Raw genomic sequence first — 16,944 nt, 5'->3', positions numbered from 1 at the left:
TATTAGCATACAAATGCAAGTGTACTGTAAACCAACACTTGCATTTTGGAAGGAAATAGAAGATGTGGCCATGTGATTAGTGTTTCTAAATCTAAAAATGAATATGTATAGCAATTATAAATCAAACCATTAGCTTGTTCTTACTTCAACAAGATTGAACCATCAGTGTTCCCAATTATTCATTCTTCATGGTGAAAGTGCAAGAAGAATCTGAAGTAATGAAGCAAGAACTGTTCAAAATGTTAGAATCAGAACTTACAAGACGGGTGTGTTCCGGCTACAAGAATGACGGTTGAGGAGCAGTTTATGCAGCTCTGTATATTTTGGGGACATATACTTACAAATTGGAAAAATAAGGAATAGAATTTGGGTTAGTTATGTTTAAAGTCTAACTGATATTTACAATGAAGTTATTTTTCACTATCCTTTTTTTTATCCTATGATTATTCATAAAATGACTTAAAATAACATAAAAATCTATTACCTGAAAGAGCTTTTGTTAGAGTTTGTAGTATTTTTCCCTAATAATGTTCGGTGGAATTCGCTAGTGAAGCCATATAAATATGAGTTTTCTTTCTCTTCTTTTAGCTTTATTAATATATAATTGACATATAACATTGTGCAAGCTTAAGGTATACAACATGATGATTTGTTAAATATTTATATTGCAAAACGATTACCACAATAAGAGTAGTTAATGCTTCATCACTTCACATAATCACTTTTTTTTTTTTTAGTGAGAACGTTTAAGATCTAATTTCTTGGCAACTTTCAAATAGCTAATACTGTATATTGATTGTTAACTATTAGACTTCAAGCTGTATATTAGGTCCCCAGAACTTATAAATGGAGTTTGTATCCTTTAACTGATATCTCCCTGTATCCCCCATCCACACCAGTCCCTTACAACCACTATTCTATTCCCTGTTTCTATGAATTTGGCTTTTTCAGATTCTATGTATATGTAAAATTACATATATGTATATATGTGTGTGTGTGTATCATACAATATTGGTCTTTCTCTGACTTATTTTACATAGCATAATGCCTTCAAGGTCCATTCATGTTATCACAAACTTTTCTTCTTCTTTATGGCTGAGTAATATTTGTGTGTGTGTTTGTATGTGCGTGTATCACATTTTCTTTATTCATTCATCTATTGACAGGTATTTGTGTTGTTTCCATATGATGGCCATTGTGAATAGTTCTATGGTGAACATGGCAGCACAGATATCTCTTCAAGATGGTGACTTCCTTTCCCTCAGATACATACCCAGAAGTGGAATTGATGGATCATGGGGTACTTTTAATTTTAATTTTTTAAGAAAACTATTTTCCATAGTGTCTACATCAATTATATCCCATCAACAGTGCACAAGGGTTACTTTTCTCTTTACATCTTTGCCAGTACTTGTTATTTCTATTCTTTTTGGTAATAACTATTCTAACAGATATAATGTGGTATCTCATTGTGATTTTGATTTTCATTTCCATGATAGTGATGTTGATCATCTTTGCATGTGCCTGTTAGTAACTTATATGTCTTCTCTGGAAATACGTGTATTTGGATCCTCTGCCCATTTTTTTAATGACTTTCAACATGTATATACTCTCATGTAAACATCACCCAGACCAAGATATCAAACATTCTCATTGATTTTTCCCACGTCTGCCCATTTTTTCTTCCTCTGTCTATTTTTTAATTGGATAACTTGCTTTTTTCCTGCTGAGTTGTGTGAGTTCATTATATATTTTGGATATTAACTTATTAAATATATGATTTGCAAATATTTTCTCCCATTCATTAGGTTGCCTTTTCATTCTGTGGATTGTTTAATTTGTTGTGCAGTATGTGAAGCTTTTTAATTGGATATAGTCCACCTGTTTATTTCTAGTTCATTCCTTCTACGTTTGGTGTCACATCCAAAAAATCATTACCCAGACCAATGTCAAGAAGTTTTCCTTATGATTTCTTCTAGAAAATTTATGGTTTCAGGTCTTACATTTAAGTCTTTAATCTATCTTGAGTTAATTTTTATGAGCAGTGAAAAAGTAGGGGTCCATTTTCATTCTTTTGTATGTAGTTGTCCAATTTACCAAGGACCACTTATTTAAGAGATTATCCTTTCCCCATCAACTATTCTTAGCTCTCCTCTCAAATTAGTTGATTGTGTGCTCATGGGTTTATTTCTAAGCTCTTGATTTTGTTCTTTTAGTCTATGTATGTTTTCATGCCAGTACCATACTATTTTGATTGCTTTAGCTTTGTAATATAGTTTCAAACCTGGAAGTGTGATTCCTGCAGCTTTGCTATTCTTTTTTTAAAATTGCTTTGGGTTTAGGGAGTCTTTTGTGGTTTCATATTAATTATAGGAGATTTTTGCCTCTACTGTGAAGAATGCCATTGAAATTTTGGTAAGGATCACACTGAATCTATCGGCTTTGAGTAGTATAGATCTTTTAACAATGTTAGGTCTTCCAATCCATGAACACAGGACAGCTCTCTATTTGTTTGTATCTTTTTCAATTTTTTTTCATCAAAGTCCTGCCCTGCCTTTTGAAAACTGCCTCCTGGCAGCAAACTGGAGAAATCAAGAGTTTTATTTCTTTCTCTCAAGAATCATCACCCAGCAACTGCCTGCTGTCCAGTTTCTGAAAATACTCATCAAAGGTGAATGAAATACAGTTTTCTCTGGAAATCAGGGTCAAAATTTCAATGCTATCCTTTCAATTTCCAATTTCTAGAGTCAGAAGATAATACAGTGATTACCTCCAGTTTGGGGGATAGGTTTATTTTTATTTTTCTTCTTTTTATTTTTGCCCTATACATATGGATTTGTATGAATTCAATATTTTATTATCACTAATAATTTTTTTATCATTGATTTTCAAAAATTTTTTCAATGGAAGCCTCTTCAAGCTTTTATCTGCATCCTTTAGATATACCTCCACTAATCTTTGAGAATGTCCTTGCTTCGTAGAAAAATAAAAAGATACCCTAATCTCAGAGACCCTTCACCCTACATAAAATCAGCTTTTTCAATTTCCTTCTCAGCAAATTCATCTGACTGTCAGTCTGTTTTTGTTTTCTTTTTCTGTATTCTTATTTGGATTTTCATGGACTGGGTGATTCTGTTTTAGGTGGGAGAGAAGTTTAGGTGGATTATTAGCTTCCTTAACTTTTCTTTTACTATGGTGTAGTTTGTTGTAGTTTGTTTGACAAATGACACATATTTTGGTCCATCTCCTGATCATCTGTTTGCTCTGGTTTGGGCTCCTGAGCCAATTCTATTTTTCCTGGGTGTTATTGTTTCTTGTAAATTGGAATGTAAATTGAAGTTTGTGCTATTGTCTTTCTCCTTGTTCTGCTGAGGGTATGCACTATAGAGGGTTATATTTGTGCTCTGATATTTTTTAGATCGTTTTGGAGAATTATAACTTGAAGGGTTGGGTATTGGAATTCAGATGGTCATCATTATTTTGTAAGAATTTATGCATTTCTTTATCACCCGTTTGGAATTATTTCCTAGAGTTTTGCTGCTGTTGTTTGTTCTATTTTGCATTATTCCTGAGTGTACAGCAGTGTTGTCTCCAAAGCAATATTTTTGCTACTTTCATATTATTTGAAATATCATGTATTACTCACCTCTTCATATTATGTATTTTTGTGTATATAAGCTAAACAGATTTAATCAAAATTTTGATTTCTTCCAGAAAAATTGGATATGTATTTATTTTATTTTACTCAACAGATCAGTAACACAAAGTATTATTATTAAATATATTAAATAGTCTGTTGACCAAAATTTGTTTAAAATATATAAAACTTAGACTAAACTATATGAAAATAGAGCTCTGGTCTAATAGAGCAGACTCTAGTCAATACTAAGATTTAAAAACTGGAATCATTCCTTATGGAGACACCACAGGAAGATCTTTGTTTTCATTTATAAAATTGGTCTAAGAGTAGGATTAAGCTCTTGGCATATTTATGAAGGGTCAATGAGTTGTCCATAAAAAGTGTGTTATTCAGCATTTAGCACTAAATAAATGTTAATAGGTATTCTTGTTATCTTTATGTATAATTATCTACATTTGAACTTCACAAATTCAGTTTGTAGTCACACCATTTACATTTTGTCTGTCTCAAAGGAATGGAATAGGAATGGACTTCTTGACTTAACATTTATATTGAATTTATAACATTCAATTTTCAGAGTATCCAGAGAAAAAAGTAAACATACAATGTTATTTATTTTTTAACCATATTTTCTTGAAAAAAAGTTGTTGTTTATGCTTTCATGCACAATAAAATGCAGTTTTATTTTCCAAGAGAGGATAGAGAATTTTGAAAATTAAAAGTAATTTTTTAGATACTTCTGAATATGTGTACTTTTAAAAATATGGAAGGTTTAAAAAAATAAAAACAAGACTGAAAATTCTTGAAAATTCTCCTACACTGAGGTAACAACTGTTAACACCTTATAGATTGTTTCCAATTTATTTACAGACATCACTCTCTTGAAACACTGTAATTATGTGTCCAAAAAGACAAGCTTTGTCTTTAAATCACTTTTAGGAGTATAATTGCTGAGTCAAAGGGCCTATGTAGATTTCGTGCTGTGTGATCACAAGCCTGATCGCACACCCAAAAGGGTGAGTCATGATGGGAAAGGGCTAGAGGAACGGAAGGAAAGACCTGGAGACACCATGAGACATGAGGGTTTATTGGGACCTATGTACAAGGAATCTGGGAGCAGCCAGATGGACCAGGTTGTGCGCCGCTTTGTGCACTGGGAGGGAACTGCTTATATGGGGTGAGGAGTCAAGACTACGTGTGCCACGAGTGAGGGGACAAAGACTATGTGCTTTGCTAGGAGGGATCATTCTGTGTGACTAGTGCCCCATGGAATAAAACCTTGGTCAGAGGGGTCTGCCTCCCAATAAGATGTTTACATCAGTAAGGTGGGCCTGGGTTTGGCCAGCCCCAGGCCATCAACATATCATACACCCAGCATACTGCCTGAAGCAGGGGGCCACGTAGACACATGGTTATTCCGGGTCAAAGGGTTATAAGTGGGCAGTGCTTGTCCCCACCCATGCTATTGATCAGTCTTGCCCAAATGGCATTTAGAATATTGTGTCATTTGTGTATGATTAGATTCTAAGCCTTTGTATTTCTGTTAATTTTTGAAATCCAGATAAAAATCGCTTACAAAGATGATGTTGTTTTATCTACAGAATCATTACCAGAGAACAGAATTTCACTTACATTGTTTGGGATCATAGTAAGTGTTATGTATTTTCTTATTGAAAAAGAAGGTTATAAAGTACGGGTCCATAAATACATTTTGACCCATAAATACAAATTGGAAAGTGACCATATTTCAGAAGTGACATCACCTATCAAAAGAAAAGATGAGTCACTATGTGGTATGGTATACAATAAGAATGTTCACCAATATCCAGCTCTCCTTTTTCACTGAGTACATAGGGGATTACAGTTCCCCACACCTTTGAAGTTGGGGGTGTTAATGGACTAATAATTATGATCAATACACTGTAAACAAAAGACCTTCAGCTCCCCACGTGGAAAAAAATAAAATAAAATTACTACATCATAAAAGACACTAAGATAAATTCCAAGTGTTTTGAAACTCTTTCCATGAAAAACAGACAAAAGAAGAAGAAAATAAAAGATTGTCCATATGACATTACAGCAGGAAAAGATTTTTCAAGCATTGTACAAAAATACCCACTTCTGTGAAATAAATTTGACATCAAAAATACTACACAGACATCAAAACCTAAAAGAAGAAAATACAAGGAATACTTGGAGAAGATATAATATTTTCAACATAAATAAGATTAGTATATATGTATGCATTTGTACACATACATTTAATAACCTACAAATCAGTGACAAAAATAAAAATAACTCTAGAGGAAAATATAGCTAAAGGAAATGGACAATAATGATTACATTTCTTTTTTTCAGAATTCTTATATTCTCCACCTTTGCTAAGCCTTTCTCCCAATTCCTAATATTCTCTCCTGATAGGGAAAAATTTACAAGGACAGTAATCTAGTCCAGGTGGCTCCCTTCTGCTTCTCAGCAAAAACAGCAGAACTCTCCCTTGATTCCCCCTCTGCCAGGCACTCACTCCCTAAACTCACTCCCCCTTGCTTGCTTGCTGTGCACATAGAAATGTTGCAGATATGGAAACAGAAAGATATATATATTGCTCCCCTTGCCTTTGTTCGGGGCTTAGACCTTGGGAGAGGACTCCCCTCTGGGCCCACCGGTGTAAAATAAACCTCAACACTTCAAGACCTCCAAGTGCCGCTTGGTTCCTCCGTCAGTGATCCAGTCCAGGATTTCTCATAACATTCCTACAATTTACAAGGTTTCATAAATTCTTTCTTGTATTAATTCACTGAATAGACACTGTGTGTTGTCTGGGTTCTAGACATTGTTTAAGGGTTTGATGTACAGACCTTTATCACTTCCTGAAGTTCTATATGCACACAAATACTTCAACCTAAAGCTGAAGCCAGGGTGACCCGGCACACAAATCAACGGGACACAATTCCCAGACTACACTTGATTTTAGACAAATAGTGATTCAACTAGTCTTTGATCATTCCAGAAATGTTTATGCTTTCTAAAAACAATCAGTAAGCTAAATGAATCATGGAAGATATCCCAAAATGTAAAGGCGTTAAATGGAAAAAAAAAAGTCTTCACTAATCTTGCTGACTTTCTTTTGGCCTTTTGCAGTCCATGAATTATTAATAAACAGCCTAAGTTCTAGCTAGCAGGTCATGCAAGGCAATGTGGATATGCCACTGCAGGATTTACTCTTATGTGACAAGAATTATTAGAAAAGTAAACAAAACAATTGTAACTCAGAAGTTCTCAAATATATGTTTGGACTCACCCTCCAAACCATGACTTGTCTGTCTCTCACCAGATTGCCTTCTGGGAATTTTTCTTCAGTGCACCTGCTCTGGGATTAATATTAGGATCTTACTTCTGGTTTCTTCCATTTTTATGGCATTATAATATGGGGAGGTAGATGTCACCTTAATGTTTTCTCTTCCTCTTTTATTTTATTTTTTTCTGTTTCTCATCAAAGAACTACACTTTCTTATATTACTGCTACCCTGTTCATTTGTTCAGAAATAATTGTGACACTTGCTTTTCATTTGTATTTACTTCACATCAATATAAATCACTTCACTGACCTTATATTAATACATTCATAATCAAAGCCAACCTGCAGGGTGAAATTGGAAACAATTTTCCTTCAAACATTGAAAGGGTAAGATTTTTATAAATACCTGACTTTTGATATGTCAGTGATGAAGAAACACTGACACACAAAATTAACTGTTAGGAATTCTGTACCTCTTGTCCACAGGAGAGAATGTTTAAATTTCATCAAATGAAGCATATTTTTGAAATACTGGATAAAATGAGATGCCTGCGAAAACGTTCTACAGTATCATTCTTGGGAGTTCTTGTCATTTTCCTTCTTTTTATGAACTTGTTCATTGAAGACAGCTATGTTTTGGTAAGTTTTGGAGTTGGAATTTTGTTGTTGTTCTTTCAAATAAATTCTAAATCAAAATAGACTTAGCCAATTGTGATCTAACTTAATCCAAGGCTGCTGCAATAGCCTTAGTGTGAGCAATATTATAACATGTATATTTTCTGTCTAGACACTTTTTATGTTAATTATATATTACCAACATACGGTTGTTTTGATTTATGTTGCAATGTTTTCTTTAATGCTGCATACAGCTGTTCAGATATGTACATCTGGTTACAACTAAGTTATCATCACTATACTCAATTAATATTGTGTAAAACCATTATAACTTTTGAGATGGAATTTGAAGAACATATATAATAAACAAAATTAGCTTTAAGGTTATGTCCTTACTTTCTCTACTTTTTAAATATTATCATTAGAAATTTTAAATTCCCATTGTCTAATTACTGATACTAACTTTGCTATTTTCTCAAGAAGTCATATTTTATTACAATGTGTGTACCTTGTGATTTTGAATAGCCCTAAATGCACACCATGTTATGTATTTATATTCACTGAAAAGTAATTTAGAATCTCAAGAACTAAAGCTAATGATGTAAAAACTGTTCAGCACGTAAAACAAGATAAAATTAGTACATAATATATGAATGTGAATTATAGAAATATACAAAAGGACTTATCCTGGCAGATTGTGAGAACTGAATTTGTTCTACTATTTATTATTGTTATAGTTATCACATAATTTCATGTCTGATGAGAGTAACATGGTGGACATGATTGCTTATTCATTTTTTTCTGTCTGAATTGAGCTTGTGATATCTAGAAAGCTCCTTTATGTTCTTCTTCCTATTCACTTATTTCATAAAATGAAACCACTGGACAAATAAAGGATTGAAAATCATTTTCCAACAGTCAAGCCTGTTGAAAGTTTTGACTAGTATATTAACAAGAGAAAATCTGACAATAGCTACAAAGAGCATTTCCCAATAAAATGTTTTCTTTTATTAACTGAACATGATTTGTTAACTTCGGATTATTTGCCATACACTCTTCTATATCTTATGAGCCAAACCTATGATCTTAGTACAAATCCTTAGGAGGTCTGCAGTAAAACATCTCGCTTCCTTTAACTTTGTTCTTTGATGGTGAAATTCTGCCAGATGCCTAGATCTTGACTCTGCCTGGGCCTTTTTACCTTCAAGTGCCTGTTTTAATCTTGTGGACCCGTCATTCTACCATCTGTAGAAAATTCACAATGGCTGAAATCACCACAGATAATAGACTTTGAATAGGCATGATTTGGGTAAACATAGTAAACTAGAGAATCTTCCTAATGATATTTTTGGACTTTTTTTAAACCTGGGTATTAGGCTTTTGAGATTTTAGGAAAATAGAACAAGGCCTGTGTGATCTGGCTCTTTTTTTCTTGCTAGAATTAAAGATCATAAATTGACTAGAGGAGCTTTTGATCGATGATTTGATTTTGTAATAAAAATTTATTTCTTGCATCTGTGTCTGCTGGTAGGCGTAAGCCACATCTTGTGAATCAAGCGCAGGGGACTTGGCAGGGTGCTTGCTGCACTTACAAGGCACTTTCACGTGCAATATAAGTGTTTCATTTTAAAGAGACAAAACCATTGTATGTGACAAACATCCTTGTATCTTTTGAAATAGAACCTCTTCAAATTCACTATAAAATGTGTAAGAAATAATAGAGGCTATATCCAAAGAAGATTAAATATTATTAACCTATCTTGTGAATTTTTGCACATTCCTATCTAAGAATCAGTCCTGGCCACCTAATGTGAAAGGTGTGATTTAATGAAGCAACTCTTACTAAAGAGTAATTTCTCAATGAAATTTTCTCTGGCTATATTAGGCATATGTCTAGTCAAATTTGAAAATCAATCCAAATACAGAGAAAAGATTACTTCTTAGCTTTAAAAATTGAAATTAGTTTTAAATACATATATTAATTTAGAAAAAATAAGTTAAAATGATTGCTAAATACAAGCAACCTCCTTTACTGAAAATTAATAACAATATTTTTGTTAGCTTCATTTTTCACTATTAATTAGGTATGTTTTCTACCTTAATTGCATTTTGAGCCAAATTTTATCCCAAGGCTTACTATATACAAAGATTTAAGACATTCTTTAAATCATTAATGTAAAATTGTGTTAAAATTGTTCTAAAAATGTTTACTATCCATAGAAAACTGCCCCCCACATTGCAGTTTCTTTTTAATACTGTTCCCTTTCTGATCCTTTTATCCATATTTATTTCATTTTCCATAAGATCATCTGACTTTTCTTTCTTGAACACAGAATGCCAATATGTATATAATTTCCTAAGCAGAGACATTAGTAACTCTCTGTTTCCCTCATTTAAGGGGAAAATAGTAGTTATAATTCAGAGAAATCAGATAAACAATTAGTAAGGTCTCTGGAGTTACTTAGCACATCTTATTCTGCTCTTTTTGCTGGAAATCCATTTGTGGTATGGAATTCTGGGCATATAACAGTTTAAGGTATTGCTTGCATATTAAGGACAGATGCACCTTTCAGTGGGAAAGGAAGCCAAGCTCAGTGTAAGAGACAAATACTATTACGGGACAAACTAGGTAGACGAGACGCTGTACGCCCAATCAACGTAGCCTCTCAGCTGTGAGCATCTTCAAAGTAGCCACTAGGGTATATATTTATTCTGCAGCTAGTCTATTGAATTGCATTCCCATCCAGAGAATGGCTGTCATAAAGCTTTGTCTTATTACTGAGAAGTACATCACATCAGAGTAGCTACAGAAAGAAGGTGTCTGGGGAGAGCCTGACTGTTCAGGTAGATGCCTCTGGAAAGCAACCAACAAGGCAGACTCAGGTGAAAGTTGCATTATTTATTTATGCTGGAAAGTATAAAGAAGCTTGTTCATGAGAATTTAATACAGTGCTTTCATATACGTTCCATTTCATTTTATATTCTGTTATGTCCTTCAGTCACGATGAATGCACTCAATCTTATCACAGAAAAGGTCTAGATTTTTACGTGTTCAAGATAAAATTCTTAATGACATATTCAATATCCTGTAACTTCCTTCAGAATGTGACATTACGTAAGAACAGAATGGTAAAATGAATTCTGTATTGTGACTGCTGTGCTTTTTATAGTTATTTCTTCGAGGCCTTTTTGGTTATGAGCACCATTACTTTACTGTACTTGATGCTAAACTGAGTCCCTAGCTACTTTGACAATCCTACATTCTTTTATAAAAGTCAATAATGTTTTTAAGTTTTCAGAAAAACAAAAATGAAAATATTTATGTGTAAAGAAATTAATCAGAATTCAATGGATATTTAATTAGTATATTTATAAGAAATCTAGAACCCAAAGTTTAATTTCATATATTTTGAAAGTTTATAATTTACAGATGGCAAATACATCATAAATTATGGAAAAGATTAAAATGTTTTTTCTTTGCTCAGATTATCAAGGCGATATAAACTATATAGAAATACAGTATTAAAAAACTAATATAGGTTCATAAATGTAATTGAATATACAGAAAAGATATTCATAATGAATCTTAAATTAGCAAGTGTCAGATTGAAAGCTTGCCCCTGTCAGAGTGCACTATTCTTAATTTTTATTCTAAGGCAATTCCAGTCTGTCCATAGATTTTAAAAATTTTAGTCAACTTTTCCAATGACATTTGAATTTGATACAAAGTAGTGAATATTATAACTGAGGTAAAATCTGTATTTGATTCCTCACTAATGGTTTACAAAAGGGGTTTAAAGTTGTATTGACCAGCCAAGCAATATGAGGACCAAATATATTTAATGCATCCATTTTCTCTATAGTTTTAATGGCTTGCACATGCCTGACTTGCCATTTTATACTGAACAGCAGAAGTAGATCCACATAGCATCAGTCAGTATAGTAGACATCTTGCCAAAAAGGAAACATTTCTTTCTAATTAGATTGCCCCCACCAGATTCTACCAATGACTTAAGCCATATACAAAAACCAAGCAAGTCATCATTTTGCTAATAATGTGTAAACAATAAAGGCTTAATCAAATGGCGATTAGATAACCAAAATCTATAATTGAACATGAAGGCAGTGGGAGTTTTCTTGTGGAGTTTTTTTATCAAGAGAATGTCATTATTAATGTATGCTTCAAAAAGGCAAATGGAAGAGTAATATGAAGACTGGAGTGGAGCAGAAAGAGCCTGAAAAAGAGACACTAGGTAGGAATTCAGAGATGCTGACCTACAGACAGTCATTTAGGTTTACACTATATCCATATTATATATGAGATTCATCTATTCATTGTGTAAGGAGAAACTTTAATCCGTGAACATACATGATTTATTTTTCTCTGTTTCCTTCTTGGCATTCAGGAAGGAGACAAACACTTTATAAGGGAAACATCCACACACCAGCTGAATTCAGAACGCTATGTGCATACGTTCAAAGATTTATCTAATTTCTCAGGTGCTATCAATGTCACCTATCGCTACCTAGCAGCCACGCCTTTACAAAGAAAGCGTAAGTACCCTTACACTTCTAAATCAAGAATACATAAAATATTTTATTTTAAACTAATGACATTTTTTTTCATTTGTATCGTAGTAAAAGTTTATGGGCTTTACTAATATACTCTTTGGGAAATATTTCAATATCTTCACAAATTGCAATTACTCGCCGATCCACTTCCTTAATAACAATTTCTAATGCCTGTGTGATAGGAACTTTTTAACAGCTTGCGGTAGAATCATGTAGAGAGACTAGGAAAAATCAATTTTCTTAAAAACATTAAAAGTTAACTTTTAAACATAAACATTCCCACGCAGATACAGTTTAAACTCCAGTGGTTTGATGTTTATGACTTGCCGCCAGTTTTGAAGTCATGAAAGTCATTGTATTAGCTTCCCAAGGTGTTATAACAAATTATAAAAAAATGGGTCGTTTAAAACAACAAAGATTCATTCTGTCCTGTTTCTGGAGGTCAGAAGTTCAAAATCGAGATGCTGGAAGCACCACACTTGCTCTGAAAGTCCCAAGGGAGTGTCCTTCCTGTGTGTGTGTTCCAGCTCCTCGTGGCCCTTGGCATTCCTTGGCTTATGGCGGCGTAACTACACCGCCTGCCGCATTCACGTGGTCTTCCTGGACCCTCTGCCTCTCTGTGTCCTCTCCTCTTATAAGGACGCCAGTCATTGAATTTAGGAACTACTCTAAACCCAACGTGACTTCATCTCGAGATCCTTAATTAATTAATTACATCTGCAAAGACTCTATTTTGAAATGATGTCACTTTCTGCAGTTCCAGGTGGATATGAATTTTTGGAGGAAACCATACAACCCATGACAGGCAGTTTTGATCCAAGAAGTAACACACTACGTATCTTGGATTTCAAGATGCCGTAGATTATAGAAAGTACCATAATCTAATTAATGTGTCACTAAGAAAGTGTAAACATTATCAGCTTTAATTGTAAGATGCCATCAATTGTAATATGCAACCTGATTTTAAAATGTTTCTGTGTGAAAAATAGGAACTTTTGAATCAATGAAATACAGTGACATTATGAATTTTTTAATAGATTTGGTGGACACCATCTTTATCCAAACATTACTAATTTCTCCTTTCCACGCTAAGTTTACAAATATGTATGGGCACATATGCCAACAGCATTATACTGAAGAGGCAACATAGAAGAAAGGATAAAAGCAGGGCCATTTGAATCTTGGCACCACACTCTGAAGTAGGTGTTACATTTTGCACAATATACCTCATTTCACTGTGGCTTAGTTTCCTCATTTATAAAGCAGAAATAAGTAAAAAGCTACCCCAAAAGACTCTTATTAATATCCAAGATGCATTTTCCAGGTAAAATGCATAGGCAACTGCCATTCACGTAGAAAGTGCTCTATTAAGTATTGGCTATGACTGAGCATTAATGAGACTGGTGGCTTGAGTGCAGTGGGACCAGATAACATATTAGTTTTTCAGTAGAAGTCAGGGTTGTAGGCCCAGGTACATAAACAAAATGCATAAATCTCTACCTTTCTGACAGACTAGTAAAAAAGGTTTTTCTTGGAAAGGAATAATTTAGTATTGCACAAATCACATCGTGTAGGTGTCTGTATTAAAACAGTGATCTTGGTGAGTATAAACATTTTCCTATTTTCCAAATGATGGTTCCAAAATTGTATTTTGTTCTGAGTCATGGTGAGAGTAAGGGCTTTAAAAAGTGAGACTATTTCATTAGAAAGACGTCTATGCTTCTTGGAGGTGAACTGTCATTTCACAGGGTTTTATTTTAATCCCTAAAAATGTTCAAGTTCTAACTTTAGATTTTAAGTATCTGATAAAAATTTCTTCAGACAAAACTACTATAAAATATATTTTTGAAATAAAGAAAACAGTGATATTCATGTCTTGGAACAATGTTCCTTACATTGAGTAATAATGCAGTTTAAAAAAAATAGCTTATGACATTGTTTGCTTTCAAATTAACATACTATATAAATTTCAAAATAAAATTGTGAAGTGCACCTATGAATTCTTCTGTAATTCAACATAATAACGGTGATCAAAAAATGAAAATATATGACATGTTTTCTATGGAAAATTTAAGGATGACGAAGAGAATAAGTTACCCTAATTTTCTTTGTCATCATTAATTGTAAATTACCTTCTCCTTTTGCAGGATCTTTTTAATAGCATGGATATTATCTAAACATCTATCTATTTTTTCTAATGGGCATATTTAAGAACACTTAGCTGTTGAACACTTAAACCATATATTTTATTTCATAAACAGCTGTTTACAGTAAAACATCTCATACATCATTGTGCTTAAGATGCAATTTTTTCCAGTGAAGATATCAATTATGTATAAAGTACTATAGCCTTTATATATTTAGCATAATACTTTAATCACAAAACATCCTATACATAATCATTCACTAGATTTACTTAATACAGTAGCAGGCCTAAGGGGAAAATAACTTTTTTCTTCTCTTTTTATGGTATTCAAAACCTATTTCATATTTAATTTTTCTTCCTTCTGAATTCTTTTGCTCAGGGTTTCTTACAATTGGACTTTCATCAGTAAAACGAAGAAAAGGAAACTATTTACTTGAGACAATCAAGTCCATTTTTGAGCAATCCAGCTATGAAGAGCTGAAGGAAATTTCAGTTGTGGTTCATCTAGCAGACTTTAATTCATCCTGGCGTGAGGTCATGGTCCAGGATATTACCCAGAAATTTGCTCACCATATTATTGCAGGAAGATTAATAGTTATACATGCTCCAGAGGAATATTACCCAGCCCTGGATGGCCTTAAAAGAAATTACAATGATCCAGAAGACAGAGTCAGATTTCGTTCGAAGCAAAATGTAGATTACGCTTTTCTCCTTAATTTTTGTGCCAACACGTCAGACTATTATGTAATGCTTGAAGATGATGTTCGATGTTCAAAAAATTTCTTAACTGCCATCAAGAAAGTCATTACATCCCTCGAAGGAACTTACTGGGTAACTCTTGAGTTCTCTAAGCTTGGCTACATTGGAAAACTTTATCACTCTCATGATCTCCCACGTTTGGCACATTTTCTATTAATGTTTTATCAAGAAATGCCTTGTGATTGGCTTTTGACTCATTTCCGGGGTCTGTTGGCTCAGAAAAATGTTATCCGCTTTAAGCCATCTCTCTTTCAGCACATGGGTTATTATTCATCATATAAAGGGACTGAGAATAAGCTAAAGGATGACGATTTTGAAGAAGAGTCATTTGACATCCCTGATAATCCTCCAGCAAGTCTATTTACCAACATGAATGTTTTCGAAAATTATGAGGCAAGCAAGGCTTATAGTAGTGTTGATGAGTACTTCTGGGGGAAACCACCTTCAACAGGAGATGTCTTTGTGATTATATTTGAAAATCCAATTTTAATTAAAAAAATTAAAGTGAATACTGGAACAGAAGATCGACAAAATGACATTTTACATCATGGAGCCCTAGATGTTGGGGAAAATCTCATACAATTGAAACAAAATAGACAATGTGTTACTTATGTAAGATTAGGTGAATTCAAAAATGGGAACTTTGAAATGTCAGAGGTGAATCAAAAAATTCCATTTGATATACATTGTATAAGGATATATGTTACCAAAACACAAAAGGAATGGCTGATTATTAGGAGTATTAGCATTTGGACTTTTTAGCCAATTAAATCATTCTATCCATTCTGAAACAGGTCTCCCTGTTTCCTGTTTTGCTACCTTCCTCTTTTGCTACCTTTGTCCTTTGGAGGGAAAGCAATGGATGGGATATTTTAAAAGAAAAGTCAATTATCTCGGCAGTTTTATTTACACATTGTCAACACAATTTTACTCTAATGTACATGTATTTATTTTAACTTCTGAAGTCCATAGCTACTTTCATTATATTTTTTATATCATCATGTGAGTTCCAAAATTTCAACCGAGTGTCCAAAAGGTGGCATGAGAGATTTAAAATGAGAAAATTTAGTGTGTTGGATGGCAAGTCTTGAAAAATAGCTGCCAACTCTTTGCACTTCCTCAAGAATTGATAATTCATTATATCATCAGAAAGCTTTTATTAAGCATCTCTGTGACTCTGCAGTTGGCTATAATTATAATCCATGTTTTCTTCCATGTAAACTTAGGTTTCCATAGAATTCTGTACATCTACAATGAATATCTCCTCATAGAAATGATGTTTTTACAAGAGAATTTTGTGCATAGGTGAGGTGATGAAAAGAAAAAAAAGATGACTTAAAAAATATCTCTCCCCAGATTATTTATATGAAGGGGGACATTGTTCATTGTATAAAAACACTTAATTGAGCACATATTGTTAATAAATTTTCTGTGGGAAGCACTCTTTTTCTAGTTTCCCTTTTACAAAAAAGAATAATTATGCTCAGTATTTTCAGGTTACGTTGGGTACCTGCATTTAATAGAAGAAATTAGAGAGGGCCTGTAGTTAGTTCATTCTTAAAAACATTTTCAGTATATGCAGAAAAGTTTTTACATTGATTTTATATGTTTTGTATTAAAATTCATATGACTGAAATCATTGTGATCTATCATATACTTTTTTGGAATTTAAATGGACATCTTATACAGGCAAAAAAGTAAGAAACATAGAAATCAGTAGGTTTTTCTACACCCAGAGATAGTTCATAGCAAAGCCAGAATAAGAAATCAGATACTGTGATATCTATATAATGCTCTTTCCCTTGTATAGAGATTGATCCTTACATAATTATGCCTTCTGTTCTCTGCTACATGAGTCTCAGATAATAAGGTATGCGATCTGGAAATAGCTGATATAATTCTTCCCTAAGTCAT

General features: G+C 33.3%; 1 protein-coding gene across 4 annotated transcripts in view; it reads left to right on the top strand.

The window, feature by feature from the left end:
- Positions 1-16,438, top strand: part of MGAT4C (MGAT4 family member C) — a 792,321-nt gene extending 775,883 nt beyond the window's left edge. For all 4 annotated transcript variants that reach the window (XM_057487546.1, XM_057487547.1, XM_036890049.2 and 1 more), the window contains 3 exons: positions 7,425-7,577; positions 11,960-12,107; positions 14,651-16,438. In XM_057487546.1, coding sequence (XP_057343529.1) covers positions 7,431-7,577; positions 11,960-12,107; positions 14,651-15,792 — 1,437 coding nt within the window. In that variant the 5' untranslated portion in view covers positions 7,425-7,430 and the 3' untranslated portion in view covers positions 15,793-16,438. The remainder of the gene's footprint in view (positions 1-7,424; positions 7,578-11,959; positions 12,108-14,650) is intronic.
- The last annotated feature ends 506 nt before the right edge of the window (positions 16,439-16,944 follow it).

This window comes from Manis pentadactyla, chromosome 10, assembly GCF_030020395.1.
Source record: "Manis pentadactyla isolate mManPen7 chromosome 10, mManPen7.hap1, whole genome shotgun sequence".
In the NCBI taxonomy this organism is placed as follows: domain Eukaryota; kingdom Metazoa; phylum Chordata; class Mammalia; order Pholidota; family Manidae; genus Manis; species Manis pentadactyla.
This window is presented reverse-complemented; position numbering and strand designations above follow the sequence as displayed.